Here is an 18,064-nt window from a genome sequence, read left to right on the forward strand (position 1 = left end):
AAAAAAAAAGAAGCGCTTTCTCTTTTTCATGTGTAAGGCAAAATGAAAGTGAAATATGTGCCTGGAAAAAAGAAGAAGAAAAATAAGTGGAAAATTTCACATATTTGCATAGCAGAATCTTTTAAAGGGCATCTGACCTGGAAGTACTTCTGACATGGCTCGCGGGGCGTCAGCAATGCATCAGGAAATAGATTATAATTTGAAATCTGAAAAGAGGGACCATTTAAGAATTAAAACCAAAGGAAAACACAAAAGAAAAATACTACATCTTAGAAGCTCCTGAGAGATGTTAAGCATTTTAAATAAAGCTCACAGCATAACAGTGAGGATCTTTTGAGTTTTTAATGATATTTGACAGTCCTTAAAGTATGGGAGCGGCTGGTCCGCAGCAACACGAACATATAATTAAAAACAACTATTATATTTTTGTCAATGCATAACTTTACTAGGAGCATAAATTCAAAAATAGTCTCCAGTTTTAGTCAACATACTATAGCAAAAACTTAAATACATTGGAAAATACAAGGTTTTTCCCAGTTATGAGATTACAGCTTACTCAGGAAACCACAGCAGCATTGGCAAAAGAAAACACAGCAGTAAGGCAGGTTCACAAAAAAATCTGCAGGATGAGATCTAGCATATGAAACTAAGAAGCACAGGGTTGATCTCACAGGAGGGAATCATAAAAAGAAAGTTAGGCAGTAAAATCCAGTATGGGACCCTTTCCTGGTCATCATCTCATAAATAAACCATCTTGCCCTGAAGTCTCTGGTTTGGATATGAATGACACACACAGCGAGAGACAAGGTACTCATTACAACTCATGTGTTTTTGTCACTGCACCTAGGAAACAGGAAAAAAAATAATACAAATCTTTCTATAAAGCAGATTTCCCTTCTGCAAGGATATCTCTTGAGCACAAAACTTTTAATGACAACTTCATGCCACCAGGCTACAGCCACAGGTCTTATACACTTGGGCTTTAGTTAAAGTCTAAGCAGCTGCAGAGAACACCTTCATTAAACAATGACTGAAACTCAACACCAGCTAACTCCCCTCACTTCAAAGGGTGAATGCCAATGTTAAAGCATTCATTCTAAAACTATGACCACCTAAATGGTAATAGTTAAACAGATGTCAGCCAAAAGCATCCTAATAAACTCCAGATTTACATTATTAGCTGAAATCAGAATTGAGATTAGAAGCTTTCTTTCATCTGATTCTTCTTACCTAGATATCTACACAAATGCCAGGCAACACCTAAAACTTTCGGAGTGGAAAAGGAAAAAAAAAAATTCAATTGAAGTGCTGTGGTAGATCAGAGACTACAGCCCATGAATTTCATCTTGCTGCTCCCTCTGTCAATGGCATCTTAGCTGTACTGAGCTTGGAAGCTGGAAAGAGAAAGCTCAGCAAAGCCAAGAAAGCGAATTATGATGGTGGGCAGAACAGTGGGGAATGCAAGAGCAGGAAAGGAGCAAGGCTGCAAGCACCTTACACATGCTGCTCTCTCTGCAGACGACTCCACACAAATCTCTGAGTTGCTGGAGGCTGGAAGGACCTCTCCAGATCATCAAATACAACATTCCTGCCCAAGCAGGTAATCACTGCTGACCTTTCTACTCCACCCTGGATCTGTCCTCGCATCAGAATAAAATCAGGACTTTAACCTGATTGCTGAATGCAGCTTCTCCCACTTCCAGCTATTTCCTGCTTCACCTAGTCCTACTGAAATCACCATCTGGTAACCAGCTTTATGTCCCGGCTCCTCCACCCCCAAGTGGCACTCTGCCAGTCCCTGCTGCCACAATAATGACATTTCTCGGTTTAGAGCTAATCATGCTGCCAACCAACTGCAATAGCCTAGCAGCAAGTGCTGTTTCTGTTCTAGTGGTGCTCTTATTAACAGGAATCTATAAAGCTGATCGGTCTTTATGTGGCGTAATTGAAGGAAAAAAACTTTGGATCCTCAATGAGTTGTAGCATTCAAGTTGAATATGCCTTCCCATTTGCCATTTTTCTCCTTCCCCCTTCCCATAAAGCCAAACTCCTCCAATTTTTTATCCAGAAAATGTTCCAAGACAAGTTGCTTCTTAGAATCAGATTCTACAAGATACAAAGAAAAAAGAAAAATAATAATAATTAAAAAATATTAATGACAAAAAGAAACCAGCTAAATCCGCTGTTCCTGTACTTTTTTTTTAATTAAGATACATACATCTAAATAATCACTGTATATTTGACTACTTGACTGAGACTTTATATTGCAGACAATGTGGGTCATCTTGTGCTACAATGGTACTACTAAATCAAGTAACCACTTTAAGAAATAAAGAGTAATTCTTTCATTTATATAAGGTATAGCCATGACATGCCATAACAACTAATCCTGCATTTAGTGAGGGGAAAAAAAGAAGATGGTATGCTAAGTCTTTTCCAAATTCAATTTTCTACCTTTAATTAGATTTTTCCCTGTGTGTAGAATGGAACAGTCTGGTAGGCAAAACTAGCGTTGTCACAGCTAGAAGATGGAGTGTCTTTTGTCTGCTGGCTACATGTGAGCACAGATAACAAGACCCTCTGTCATTGGATCTATATGTTCACAGCGACATTTGTTAAGTGAACGGCTGTAATTTTTGCTAATCCCATTGTTTAAATTAAAATGCTGAGCTCCAACATTCTAACATTAGTTTTTAAAATTGTCACATAAATTACTCAATCTCTACAATAAAGATCGTGCCTTGGACTTACTTGTTAATTTACAAATATCCCTACTTTTAACGTAAGTGCCACTACAGGGCACAAGCATAAATGTCATTCACCCTTAAACAGAAACAAAAACTCAGAAATTGTAACCTGAATTTCTGTAACTGAGATGACCAATAAAGCAAGAAGGACTTCTATGCTCTGCAGCTTCAATCTCAAGTACCATTCAAAAATAACTCTTACCAATGTGCAATCAAAGCTGACCAGAGATACCAAAACAAAAGCAAAATGTCATATGAAGCAGAAAGTTAGGATAATCTGTCCCAGTGAAAAAATGACAGGCAGCCTACCCATATGCTTGATGAAGCATTAGAAAGGAATCAAGGGCCACAGATTTGGCACATGACTTTGACTGATTTCAAACCAGGAATTTTTCAGCCCCACACAAATTTAACTTTGATCGTTTGTCAGTTCCTAAATCAGGAAACAGGGCCACTCAAAAGATGATCGATTTCTTAACAGGTTTAAGGAAACCCACGAGGTCCAGGACCAGCTTTCCAGCTGTTGGAAACAGCAATGGACCAATCCCAAGCTCTTTGATCAGGTGACACAGGCACCAAAAGCAGGAAAGACATTAAGCACTAGTGAGAGAAGTAGGCAGAATGTCAACTGAGACCCTGTCAGGTAGAATGGTTAAGGTTCCAGCACAGATGCTGTGCTGGGAAAAAAAAAAAATTAAGCTGATTATTATCAATAACCACCTCCCACACACCCTGCAATTTGCAGCTAGCAAACACTCCTTGTTCCTGCAAAGCCTAGAAACAAGACTGCATACTCCTGAGCACAATCTGCTTCTCTAAGAACTAACTGCATGCACATAAATAAAGACATTTCAGTTTCCCTTTCTAAACTAATTTATGATTTCACCTTCTACAACTTCATCTGCCCTCTGAAGTACTTATTACAAATTTATGGCTAGTTACACATTAAACTTTTATCAAACAAGGTTATCTATTTTTATCCAATGTTAAAGCATTTATCTAAAGTTATCCTCAGATTACCCAGACTGGCAGCAATAGTTTTGAGCCACCTATTTTTACTGCGTCATAGCTGGGATCTTAAAAAGCATTTGAAAGAGCTAATTCTACAGCAAATACTGTCTTCTCTTTACTGTAAAGTTGTATTTAGTATCAAATTAGGTTCTAGAGATGAAAATTTGAAAATTAAAATGGGAAATAATCCTTCAGTCAACTCTCTACAACTCTATATGGAAATAAAGAATAAAAGTATCTATCTATCAAAAGTATCAACACAAAGAAAACATCTAATTTCATTAATTCCTAAGTGTTAGCAAATAATTTCAAATTGCTAACAGTAAGCTGAGACCAGCAAGTAAAAATAAAAATCCAAGTCTCAGACACAGAAAAGAGCAGTAGAGTGTCAGCTTTTGCACAATGAGACTATCAGAGCTCTCAAGAAAAGCAAATTAAGATTTTCCATGTTGAAAAGGTTGTTCATGTTCCATGTACATTAAAAACATTCTGTATCTCAGCTAGGTAAGGTTAGTACATATCTGCAGTTCTAATAAAACCTGCTAAAGTGACTGAAAATTGGACTCACACGTCCTACCCACATATTCTTTACCACCAGTAAAGAAACAGAGCTCAGGGTATCAAACCTAAAAAGGTCTCTACATTTCCAGTCTGTTTTTTCATCAAAGGCTGAACTAAAACAGAGCTCATTACACAAAGACATACATCTCAGCAAGGCTGAAAGCTCCCTTTTAAAGCTGTGTGTTGTCTTCAACCAGACTTCAATGGGAGAAAGCAGAAACATTTCGAAATGTACAACCGTTTATAAACCAAGTGTTGCAGTACTGCTTAAGCTGACAGAACGCCAAGGAATGACTGAAAGAGCCATACCCTACAGTAACTCACCCAGTGTCATATGGTACCAGAATACAGCAATGACTTGAATCCTGGCCTGATGCAGCCAGTAGAGCTCCCTGAGAAGGCTCTGCCCATAGCACTCATATATAAAACAAACCACATGCTCGTAAATGAAATCAAACTATCACATTTGCTTTATGGTCCCCATAAACTAAACAGATCAATCAATAATAAAGTGGAAGGAGAACATAACAGAAAAGCAACTGCACTTGCTGGCATTTATATTAATTACACTGAAGTGTGGCTGAAAGCAGATTCAGTTTCAACAAACTTGGCTGTAGAAGACATTGAACAAGTGGAAAAGAACAAACTGCTTGTATTACTGGCCTGAACTGCAACAGGGAATCTTGAGTTCTTGACATGCTAGCCAAAATTCTCAGTTCTTCTTTCTTACCTACAAACTCACAGATCTCCACAAGGTATCAAATACTGAAGGAACTAGAATTTCTGTGAAGGGGGACAAACACATGATGCAAATCTGCTATCGTGGTGGCTCTCCATGACCATATGCAACCCCAGCTGGAATTACAAGGAAACCTTCAGCCTCTATCTCTGACTCCCCCATGAAGAATTGACCTGTCAGGGTCCTGAGATAGGGCTTCTGTTTAATTATGCTAAGAAATAAATGCATAAGTGACGATAGGCATTCAGAGTACTACACAGTCCCTAAAGCCAGCCACCTGCAGGCTCTGAGTCAGCTCCTACCTGCCAACATGAGCACGTGCTTTGGAGCTTCACCAGGATCACTCAAGAGGAAGATGAAGTTCTTATGACAGTCCCTACACAGCTTCCAATGAAAGGTAGAAACCAGAGAGACTTTAACAAAGAGAGCACCACGTGTCATTGGGTACTTCTGCAGTTTCCACTCCAACATTTGTCTGTATTCCTGCCTTTTCATCAGGTATTATCTGGAGCTCTTAAAGAAACTTTACAGAAAAGTGCCACCTGCCCAAGCATGATCTGAGCAGTGCTAAAGCTTGAATCTCATTTACACCAAGATGTCTTTATCTGGAAAGAAGAGGTCTGGAGATACAGGGCAGGATTTTGCAGATGTAGAATTTTACTGACGCTTCTACCAAGAGCTGCACATTGCATACACTCCTCCTCCTTGGGATTAGATGCTTCTTTGGGTCAGTAAGCTGTTATTCTAGGAGCAGCTCCAAGCCCACAGAGCCACACCACGATACATTTTTATACCAACTCATCTTGTGCTAGTGACAGCAATGTAATTATGAGAACTTGGCTGCAAGACTGGAAGTTAGGTGTTCATTCAGGGGTTTGCTGTTATTTATGTCACTATTCTCACATTTGTTTCTTTATCTCACTGCAGTGAAACTAAGTTTTTCCAGCAGTTTCATGAAACAACAGCTCCCTTGCAAGCTCAGAGCAAAGAAAGGCACAGTGGGGCATTCCCTGGGAAGCTGAATAGACAGAGGCAGAGCAGAAATTTGAGTGCTCCTCAAGGGATATCAAGCCCCAGGTTTATAAAATCAACCCTGCCTCTCTGCCCTGAAGCACTTTGAATTCTTTATAAGAGCAACTTTATCCTGAAGCATATGATCATGAAGAACCAAGACTCAAACCTCTCCCATCTGCAGTCCAGGGGAGTGCCATCTCATGAGGAATATTTCCTTTCATTGTCATCTTTGATTTAGGAATGCTCCGGAAAAATGGCATTTCCCATAAAAAGTTTGCTTGGGACAAAAAAGTCACCCTCCAGCAGATGTTTCTGAAATAAAACCTGAGTCAGTTTCAATAATTATATTGCAGAATCACACGAAAAAATCATTCCATATGGACCTTTGTCAGAAGTCACTAATAGGTCAAGTATCCAGAAATCCACCTGTACCTGCCACAAATCAAGAGGAAGACTTAAGAGTGGCACCACTGTCTGTGAGCAGCAAGGGTTGGTCTTGGAGTTCCCGGTGCAAGCAGGTCCCTTCCCCCCAGTGAAGGCTGATGTGCCACTGCTGGACTGAGATTTAACCCCTGCACCGGTCAGCAAGTCACCGAAGGTCAGCAAGTGCTGAAAACAACCATCTACATATTTCTGCACTTTCTCACTTCTAATGTCCTCTGAAAAAGTGGGCTTTTTTTATTTAAAGCAGTCTCACAAAACTCTGCATTTTTTGGTTTTATTATTATTACTACTGTTATTGTTGCTGTTGTTGCTGATGCTGCTGTTTAAGCCCCTCATGAGCATTAAATGCCAGCAGGATGACACTAGAAACAAACTCATTCTCTTCAAAACACTTGGTCAGATTTCAATGTCATGTAAAAGACTACAACTAAATAAAATAAATGAGTTGTTATGCAGTGGACAGGATATGCGTGGACAAGCCCTTTTAAAAGGTTTTTTCCGGACATACAAAACTCCGTGCACAGAAAAAAAATTTAAGATGAAAAACAAATTGAGGCTACCTCCTAAATATCACAAACAGAACCATGTTTTTTCACAACAGCTGCTGCAGCCAATGCAGAAAAGTGGAGTTTGTGAACAAGTATTAGAAAAATATAAATAAAAAAGCTCAGGAGAAATTAATGAAAGAAGTCTGTCAACAAAACCTAGCTTCTCAGTAGGTGGAAACTGTACATTCATCTTTAGTCTGTACTTTTTCACAGGGAAAATACAGAAAAGAAAGAAAACCCAGCAAAGTAGCACATGAGGGACTGTTCAATCAGCACAAGCAGCATTAGACAGTGCCAGGGATATGCCTGAGACTGTTTTGCTTGCTGACAATAATCAAGGGAGATCATTGCTCTCTAATTACACTTTAAAAAAAAGCCTAAACCAGCAGGCACCTGCTAAATTCACAGCTCTCCATTTTACAATTTAAACACCTTGCTGTTTTTTATACCTTCAGTGCCTGTACAGGAAATGTATTTCCTAGCACTGGGCTTCAAATAAGCCATTTTCTGTTTAAACTGTTATATGTTTCCACAACTACAAAACCTTTTGTTATTCTCATAAGACCACACACTATTCCATCCAATAAATTTATGAAATCATTCAAAGAAACAGTCAATGCCATAAATGGATGAAATGTTACCTTACCACCTAAGAGGCAATACAGCTGCTACACTCCACAGACCAAATGCTTCCCTTCACAGATTTACTTAGGTATAGGTACATGTACGGACAGAAGATAAAGTCAGGGACTGACTTTAAAGGCTGCACCAAGTCCTTGATGTACAACATTAAGATTGTAACAACTATAAACATGAAATGCAATAACCTAGATGGTGCAATTACTCATAATTTATGCAATGAACACAAAAGCAAAATCATCTGTTTTACCAGCACTTCCATCAAGATCTAATCTGTTATCAGAGATTTCATTATGATCCACATTTCCCAAATACTGGGAAATTTCAATACCATTATTGCTGAACGCCCAAAACATGTTATGTTAAGCACCAGGAAGCTGCATACATCATACAGTAACAAAACCAGGAAAAAAAAAAGAAAGTTTCCTGGCTTACAAACTCTGACAGGTTAAGTAAGGAAAAGGAAAACTTAGCTTAACAAAAGCACAAAGCAGTCATGAAGTAAGTGTTTTGATATCTCTGTCTTCAGACTGGGGGAGTTCTGGTACCAATTGATTCTGATGCAAGTTTTGGCCCTGGCAGATGATGGGAGCCCCAGCTTTTCCCCAAGTAAACAATTCTACAACTTCATGCCTAAAACTGTTCAACTAGACAACAGGAAAGCATTTCTGGTGCCTCTGGTAAGAATCGAATGCCTATTACTTGTCCTCTCTAAGCAGTAGTGGATTTGATTAGATCTGCACTGGAACATCTCAAATGTCTGAGCTCCAGTCCTAGGCATGGGATGTGAATATGTCCAGCACTACACCGAGAGGCCACGTTTGAAAGCTCATGCCTAAATTGATGTCAAGTGATTCAAAAGATCAGTCCAACTCAATACTCTAGCACCTGACCACCAAAGATCTGTTAAACCTGTAACAACCATTTATTTCCTCCACTGTGGTATAGACAATATCCCTCAAACAAGTCCTTGGACACAGTATCTAACCTGGCTCTAATGCACCATTTTAACACATATCTTTGTGATATCTATGACTAGCCTGCAGCAGAAAATAACCATGCTTTACTCATTCCTAGGGTTTAGCCCTGTGTTTAGGCAACACCCCAAAAGTCAGGTTCTAAATGCAGGATCTCACCAGGCAGTTCTTCATGTCCAATGGCAAAGCCACCACAGAAGTCCCTGTGCTGCCACAGCTGGCAGCTCTCACTGCAGTTTACCCCTTGAATCAGCCAATGCTGTGTATGTGTGGAGCCAGGTGCCTGAAGCGGTCAGGGGTTTTAAAGAAATCTTTCAAGTAACAGAAAGAATGCTACAGAAGTGAGAGCTTGTCAAGCTGGCTTTGATGCCAGGAAAAGCTTTGTGAGATCATGTTCTTTTGCTACAGCAGAAAGAAGAGTGAATACAAAAGTTAACCTACCACAACTTCTCCTCAGCAGCCTGAGGGATCAATAGAAAGTGCACAAGGACCAGCAGCAGACTTTTGGAGGTGGGCTGCTCTCCCCCAGCTCTCCAGGGAGGTCACAGCAGCTCGCTTCCCATGGTCTGCACTGTGCAACCACTGCAGTGGCCGGTGGAAGGAGTGAGGTGATAAATTCTAGGAGCTCCCTTTTTGCACTTCTACAGGAGACAAACTTCAGTAAGAGGCCATGTAATACAATCCAATAGGATACAATTCAGAGGAAAGAAACAATGTGAATAATATTGAACTCAAGAATATAAATAATCTGAACTGGGGATGTTAGCTGCAGCTGTAAGCAATAGTGCACAGTGACATTTTAGGTTGAGCTCAAACAGCCTGTTATTTGAAGGTTTCTGGTATTAAAAGCTTGAGATGGACGGGAAGAGGAACAGCAGCTAACCCTAGAAATCTATAAAAAATGAGGTTGGAGACCTTGAACACAAACCACAGCACAAACCACAGCACACTGCAGCAGATCTGGTCAAGTCACATGGCAAGCCCCTTTTTCAAGTTCTAGAAAGCACCTTCGCAATTTAAACACAAATCAATATTCTTACCGTTTGGGTACACACACAGAAGGGCTGGCATCGATTAGAACATGTCAGCACTCTTTATAAATACGATTTCAAAATTTATAGGCTTAGCAGCCTTCAAAAGTAATAAAGCAACAAACAAATTAGATGGATAGCATACGTACATGAGCTGCTTGGCCGGTAGTGAGCCCCTGGGTACCGCCTGCCCATAGTGCCAGTCAGCACATTACCACACGCTCTCAGCTGCTTCCAAAGCACAACTCCAAACTCTTAACTGAGGGAGAAGAAAAAAAAGTGAAGATTTAGTACAACAGCTGTATCTTTTTCATTAAAATGCTAATAACCCCTACAAATTCCAGGATAACTACGTATATAAATTATTCAGTCGCGATGTCAGAGGAGATGAACTGTTGTGCTATACATGCAGCACAAATTTATTATTGGTGGTTGGCCTTCATTAATAAGCTCACATAAATTTTGAGACACAAAGGAATCTCAGGTCACACAGTAGCTTCTTTTAGCCCATGACAGAGATCAACAAAGACTGCAAGAAAGGGCTTGCTATTGGCTTTTAATAGAGATAGCCAATAGGTGAGATTTAAAAACAATGTTTGTCTTAAATTTTGTGAAGCAATCATTAAGCAATCATTTATGAATTGTTTACTGTAGAAGCAAAACTAATCTGTGCTACATAACACTGACTGCTTTGTTCTGTTCTGTTCTACCCAGCAGTGTCTTTACAGGAATGCAGGCTATTAATCCATGTATCAATTTTCTTGCACTATCAAAAAAGCAAACAAAAAATTACATCTCACGGTCAGTTTGCAATAACAAATCCAAAGTCTTAACTGAAATGCCACTGAAGCTGTCAAATTACTAGTATAAAATGTTTTAGTCTAAAACCAACTCCCATTGGTTTTTTTTCATTTTGTATTAAGACTTCCAGTTGCTTTTCAGCTTTACCTTTTTCTCAATTTACCTGAATAGCCTTCATATTCCCAGATGTCTATCAATAAATATTAAATGTTAACCACATCATTTGTTAAGATACATTCCCTCTTATTTCATTTACTCCCTTGCTGGAAACACTAGGAAAAGCAGCAAATTCTGAAGAGTGTTTTTCCTTATTCATTAAGGATTTTTAGTACCTCAGGCTGCAGCTACAAGCACAAGCTTGTTCTATCCAGGAAATAAAAAGAAATATCAGGATACAGACAAAATAGCACTGCACTGAAACTGGGATATCTCCCCAAATCTTCAAGCATGTCAGTTCCCTTACTGAACACAATGCTAGCTTATTCCTGAATTAGATAAGACTTTTATATATACTGCTATCCATGCAATTCTCTGGTGAGCTGGTCTGGGAGCCAACACAGCTGAAAACTCCATACACAGATATTTTCAGTTAGATTAAGCTCCTGAAATGGCTCATGGTGGTTGCACAAGTACTGGTAGCTAAGGAGAGTAAATGGAAAGAATGGGACCATGGCAATCTGAGCTTAAAATGACTTTAAATGCAATTGCATAACATTGCTACACAGCCTTTGTAGATTACTTCTGAAATAGACACCTCTAAGGTTGCGTACCTGACAGTCCAAAAACAAGTAAAGATCTCCACTGTTTTCCAAATCAGTGCTGACAAAGCATGTCCTGTTCAGCTCTCCTCAATGAGGAAAGTTCAGTGAATCAACAGACAGGAGTCTCTTTCCACTAAAAGAATTCTGATTGTTAAGAAGAAAAGTGAGTGGCATGCAGTAAAATTAACCTTCATTCAAAAATCCCTGCATTTCTTTTGCAGGACAATATGGGACAACTCCTTGCTATGGGTCAAACAGACCTTTGCAAGTATTTTTGCTGGCCTAGTAGCTCAACACATTGTAAAGCTGTGCAAGGAAAAAACCTGCAGATGACTGCTTCCCTTTTCCTGTTCTATAGGAATAAAGCTAAAAATAAATATTTATTAGTTGAAAAAAAAAAAAAAATTAAGTCCCTCCTCACCCCAAATGGACCAAATTCATAATTCATAACAAAATACAACAGAACAGTCTTTAGCTGTTCAAGGATTAGGGAAAAAAAAAAAAATCACTGAGGTGGAAAACAGACTGTAACCAGAAGACAGTAAGACAGTATTTACAATTCTTTTCTATAGCTTGTGAAAGAGTTTGACCAATATGTATGGAGATGCAAGATTATTCATTTTTGATAAATGCATTGTTGTCTTTCTAAAAGATATATGCTTTCCCAAATCTCACTAAATTATATCAAATGTCTACAGTTGAGACAGGCTATTTCTTTTTTACCTAGTACCACAGAATTAAAGGGGGCCTTCTGCACCATACCATAAGAAAAAATGCCAACAAATAAAAACAAGACTCCCAAACCTTACAATCATGCTCTCAAACAGCTGAACTGTACAGTATGGTTCTCCCAAGGTAGTGTGCCCACTCTGGGAGCAAACCACTCTTTGCAGAGGTCAGGACCCAAAGGTATGACCATTTTTAAATACCACATTTTAATACTCTATAAATCTCAGTGGAAAAGACAACATAAAGACAGACTCTCATTATAGCAAAGGTTTCATCAGATACTGCATAAAATGTGAACTTCAAAGATTTACAAGGTGGATTAAAGCGAACTGTCAAAAGTCAATGAAGAAGCAAGTGTCACACAGTAAGTGAAGTTAAACTGCTCCATAAAATAACAGTGAGATTGGTTTGTATGTACCAGTGAGGACATACCCAGATCAAGACAAATGAAGATGCTGCTTGGGTGTGGTTGTGGGGTTTTTCTGTGTTGTTGTTAGTTGGTTTTTGTTTAGTTTTGTTTTGTTTTTCCTTAAGAATCATCTTTGAATTGTGACCAGACTAGCCAAAACAACCTCCCATTTCTTTAAACACATCCACTCAAAAAAGGGGAACTTTGGGGGCATTTCTGCTCTTCAGCAAGCTCAGGGAACTCTTACAGAAATGTGACCAACCTTGTTGGTATCCAAATCCCATAGCTAAAGCATCTGAAAACTAGCCCTTATTTTTCAAATACATCCATGAGACTGATAAATAAAATGGAAGGAATTCTCAAATGTTGCTTTTGGAAAAATCCACGTATCATACTGTAGAGGCTTGGATTTGCTCTTATTTTTAACTGTACACAATTAGATATCCACAACTCCACATAAATCTGAGTTAAACCTGAATGTACCTGGTAAGTCAGATCAAGTCTTCATATTAGTTTTTACCCTGTTGGCTCACATTTGTTTCGTAACAAATGTGTTTCTCAACCACTTTCTGAGGGTTTTTTGCTTATTATTGTACTGTGAAATTGCTTTAAAAATGTTTTATAGTGATTTCTCCATCTTTATAGTTACATTTAAAACTACATATACACAAATGGACACATAGCCTTGTGGCTTCTCTTCAAGAAATAATTTGATATAGCTCTTCCTGAAGATTTTTTTTTTTGGTCCCTTCCTGACAATCTCCCCAGATTCCTTTCAGGTGGCTGTCCCCATGCTGCAGCAGTTACAGAGAACCACGGAAACAAAACCTGAGCACTAGCACTGCATCCCTGCTACCCAGGGGACACCTGAAAGCACTTCACCTCAGGCCAAGTCCCTTTTAGGAGCTGTGGTGACAGAGCAACCAGCTACTAATCATCACATGTAATGAGGACATACAGCATCTTGGAAAGATGCCATGACTTTCAACTGAGACTGTCATCTTCCAAAGACATTTTCTTTGCAGAGCTTTTCTTGCAACTCTTCCACATTTCTAAGGTTTTATGACTGCTACATAGAAGTTTCATTTCACTTGTATTCATGTTTTGATACTATGAAAAAAACAAAAACCAAAAGACAAACTAAATTCTGGAAGTCTTTGTGACTCGTTTTTTTCCAAGGAGTGAGTCAAACCAGTTCTGTCTATTCAGCTGGCACACAGAATCCAATTTGCTTGAACTAATTCCCTTTGGTTTCAGAACAAACAATTCTTAGTCCAACCTCCATATTATTAATGGCCATTAAAGCTATGTTTTGTTTCACCCAAATTTATTTTTTCACGCATGCTGCTGCTTATGAGGTCAGCTGACTCCTTGACCTTCCCTGGTTCTCTACAAGCAACATTTGTTATATATACATTTGCATTCAAACATAAATATAGCCGAACATATTGGTTGCTATAATCTCATACAACAGATTGTTGTACAACCTACCCTCACATACCCAAGAAAAAGGATATGAAAAAAGAAGATGACTGCAAATTAGCTACAGAAGTCATCCAAGTGTGACTGACTACATCACTCAACACTTGCAAGGAACAGCTGCACACAGCGTGGGGAAAGAAAAGGTTAGTGCATGATGTTTCTCAGGGGACAGCTACTCAAGAAATCACACTCCAGCACTCTTTGTGTGATATTCTGACACACAGCACAATTCTACCTTCCAAGTGCTGTGTTGAATACCAGGAAATAGGTCTGCTAAGGAATGGGTAAGAGGAATGCTGTGCATTGTTTTAACAGCACATACAGGCCACACGTCCTACACAAACAGATCCATTATAGCAAAGGGTTCAGACATTGAAAGAGGTTAATCTAGAGGGGAAAAAAAAATAAAAATCAGTCTTTAAGACTGGTGGATGGCTCATTTTAAGAAATCACAACTTAATATACACACAAATTTTGTGTACATATTTGCATATATAATGCAAATTTATTGTTTTTCACTTTGCCTGCATTCAAAGTAGTGATTGCCAGCATCATCTGTTGGACAACAGTGGCAAAACACAATTAAAACAAGCAAGCTAAGTGCCAGCCAGACCATTAGGAAGTTGTGTTGCTTGTGATTTCTGGAGACACCTAGAGACACCACTTTCATTTTCTGTACTCGGAACAGCTATTGGACATGGATCTCTCAAGTCAAACTTCCTCTTGGAGAAAGCACAATGTTGTCTAACAGCCACATCCCTTCTATCATTGCATGTGACCTTTTTGGAGGTCATCAACAATTCCTAATCATTGATTTCATCTAATAACTACCAAAAGTTTTTAAAATAAGGTATTTTCATTTCAGGTCTTCAGTCTTCTGTTACCTAAGAGACCTTATTCGTTCTTCCAGTTTTGTCTGGCAGTGCTCACATCAAGGAGCTTACGCTGTCCCCTCCACCTGCCTTTGCTGAGAGGCAGAGAGCCACCCTGCTTTCCAAACAACTCACTCCTCCATCATCTCCGCTCGCTGGCACAGGATTAAAGTTTTCCGGGAACCGGAAAGCCAAGCACAATCCCGCAGACAAGAGGATGTCCTGCCTGCACTCCAGCCCTGCCACAATTTCTGTGGTGTTGGACCTGACGTGCTGAGATATCTGCAAAGTCCTGTCCTGCCCAAAAAGTCTGGCAACTCCATCATTTCTACTTCCAACAAATTCTTAGTACTCAAATTCTTGTTGCATGCAGACATTCCTGCTTGCATTTCTCTGTCCTGTATACTTTCTGCATGCCTTTGTCCTTCTAATTTCTCCCCTCGCAGGTTTGATTTGGATGCTTTCCCTCTTCTCCATAATTGAGAAGTCCTCCATGCAGGCTTTTCTTTTTCTTGGTTATCCTTTCCAGGTACTATGCCAACCACCTGCTTAGTTGAGGTTCCCATACACCACGTGGGGATGGATGCTATTATTTCCCACTCTGTTCTGGAGGATATCATCACTGCTAATCACTTGAACAAACCTTCTACTGTTTAAGGCTTTATGATACAGACTCTAACTCATCAAAAGCATGTTTTTCTGAAACTTAGCCTTTCAGTACTTCTGCAGATCACATAGAGCAAGCCGAATTTAAAATGTCCCCTGACCATAGCCCCCTGCACAGATGATACATACTGATTTCTCAGTAAAGCACACGTGCTTTTTACATTTATTCTATATTATCTTAATGCAGATTTTGTCCACCAAACAGTAATAGAAAACATCAGAACATTCTGTGCATAACTACATAAGCCCATATAAGTTTTAACACAAAGGAAAGCACTGTCTATAGCACTTGCAAGTTCATTAAAAATACAGTTAACCTCATTCACCCAGTGCAGCTATCTGAACTGGTATCAGTCAATGATCTCAGTTTTACTTGGTCATTGGTAAGGATTTGTTAAATTAGAAGTAATGTTGCACATTATAAAAGAAGACCTGTGGTGCTCTGGGCCTCTGGGGCTGCAGCAGGTTGGGCTGTGTGCCAGAAGGAAGCCTGGCAAGCTAAGGAGCTGTGGGAGTGCAAAGGCATTACACGATCAAAGCAATCGTCACTGGGAAACAGAGATCTCTCTGTAAAGCCTGAACCTAGAGGGCAATACTTCAGACATACATTCTGAACCTCATTTACACCAAGATACATGAAAAGTATTTTTCAAAGCTGACTGTCTTGTAAAAACAGTATTTCTAAATGAGAAGGCATTATTTCTTCTAAAGTTAGAGATGCCACTGTGCTTCTGCTCTCTGTGGGAATCTTTCCAAGCACAGCTAGATTTTCTGCTGTAGCATTTCACCACTACTCTCTGCCTTCATCTTCCTTGTATCTCGTAGGAATGAACACAGTATTGCTGCCACCCGTCCAAGAACGGATGCAAAAATTGGAAGCTGAGAAAAAGCAGAATCAGATTCTCCATGTTGTTGGAGAAATGTAATTTCTGCACTTGCCAGCTCTCAATTAACTAGTGTGAAGAGCTACAACTTCTCGCTCCAAACATGGTATCTGCTAAACCCCAAATGTTTGTCAACTGTCCAGAGAGAAAAACAAAACCCAAACCTACCACCTTCTAGATCTTGCTGGTATCCTTCATTAAATACTGAAAAGTAAGAGAATGACCTTATATTATTACCCAAGACAAAAATTCCCAGTCTATCCATTTTGTCCATTTGCATCTTAATCATCTAATCTAAATTCCCTGCGTTCTACCCTTTCAAAAACACAGTGAGCACAACAGAACCCACCTACTGCTTGAAGACTGGGATTTCAAGCCAAAGCTATTTCTAACTGCCATGGATACTAGAAAGCCCTCAAAGGACAAGAGACAAATAAACCACATTATGCAGGATTTGTAGTTTTACTTAAGTGAAAATGTAGTTGAAACACGTGTGTAACACTGAGATATGGACAGCCTTTTTGGATGTTATTTAACAGAGACACAACCCACCCTGCATATGAATCCAGTTTTATACTAACGTCAGTCACCCAAATCTCTTGCATAAAGAAGACTAATAGTGAGACTCTCGTTAGGGCTCTTTGATACTTTCTGCAAAGCTAATGACAGTCATTTAGAATAATGTAAACATATTCCTGGGTGCCTTCTTCCTTCACAATCCATATTGTATTGACAACTGCCAAAAAACAGCATAAACTTTTCCTCAGCTGAGACGCAACATGCCATGTTTACCTGGGGACAAGGCAGTGAAAAAGATCCTCAGTATCTGAAAAGAAAAATTTACTAACTGCTTCACAGGTTAACATAAGGTTCATTATCTGCAGTTATCACATAGAAGTTCTGCCTTTCTTGATGGGAGAATTTATTCTTAAGGAAAAAATAATTAATAATGAAATATTGAAACATCTGTCAGAATAATCAGAATAATTTCAATAATTTCATGCTGTTGCTCATGCTTCCTAGTTCTAGCTCAGCCATGAATAATCACATTAAATATTGTACAATTCCATAAAAAAAGTAATTTATTTACTACTTTCTAAAAAACTAGTAATTTCTAACTCATGATGTCTTTTTCCATTTTTTTCACATATAGGATGAGTATGGAATAATGAAATACCACCTCAAGACAATCAACTAGCTATGATTCAATTGTTTCATTTTAGGTCCCTCCTGTCCACAACATCCTCCTCCTGCACACAAGGCAAGAACTGTGCCCGTTGTTCACAAGGGCAACTGCTATAAATACAGCAAGAAACTTATTTATTTTTGAAAATATCATTTACTAAGGTAGTGCAAAAGGATAAATGATGTCCTACACTACTCAGTACTACATTTTCTGTTACGAGTGGCAAACCAACAATGAATGATGGCAGCACTGGGAGCAGAAGCACAGGCTTTGCCTGCTGCAAACAGAGAAGTTCCCCCAGGGTTTCTTTCTCAACCTATTAGTATTATTAACAAAACCAAGCACCAGAAAATAAGCCTGATTTTGTGAATAACATCTTCCACAAACAAGCAGGTATTTTTTCCAGTCCTAATCATTCTATGGTTCTGTGATTTTAAGTGACAAAAACAAAACAGGAACTTTGTGATAGCCCGTGTTGATTAATAACTTGCATGGCAACCCTATGTTTTAGACTAATACTGCTCCATTCCCATGTAAGAGTTGAGACTCTGTCCAGTAGGTAT

General features: G+C 39.1%; 1 protein-coding gene across 17 annotated transcripts in view; it reads right to left on the bottom strand.

Annotated features, from left to right (window-relative positions):
• APBB2 (amyloid beta precursor protein binding family B member 2) overlaps positions 1-18,064 on the bottom strand; it is a 170,867-nt gene that overhangs the window by 96,399 nt on the left and 56,404 nt on the right. For 9 of the 17 annotated variants that reach the window (XM_040064026.2, XM_058420591.1, XM_058420586.1 and 6 more), the window contains exon 3: positions 9,861-9,970. In XM_040064026.2, the coding sequence (XP_039919960.1) occupies positions 9,861-9,906 (46 nt within the window). In that variant the 5' untranslated portion in view covers positions 9,907-9,970. Of the gene's footprint in view, positions 1-137; positions 207-9,121; positions 9,322-9,860; positions 9,971-18,064 lie in introns of those variants that run through there. The other 8 variants (XM_058420596.1, XM_058420595.1, XM_058420590.1 and 5 more) reach the window with 4 other exon arrangements.

The sequence above is a fragment of the Hirundo rustica genome, chromosome 5 (assembly GCF_015227805.2).
Source record: "Hirundo rustica isolate bHirRus1 chromosome 5, bHirRus1.pri.v3, whole genome shotgun sequence".
Taxonomy (NCBI): Eukaryota; Metazoa; Chordata; class Aves; order Passeriformes; family Hirundinidae; genus Hirundo; species Hirundo rustica.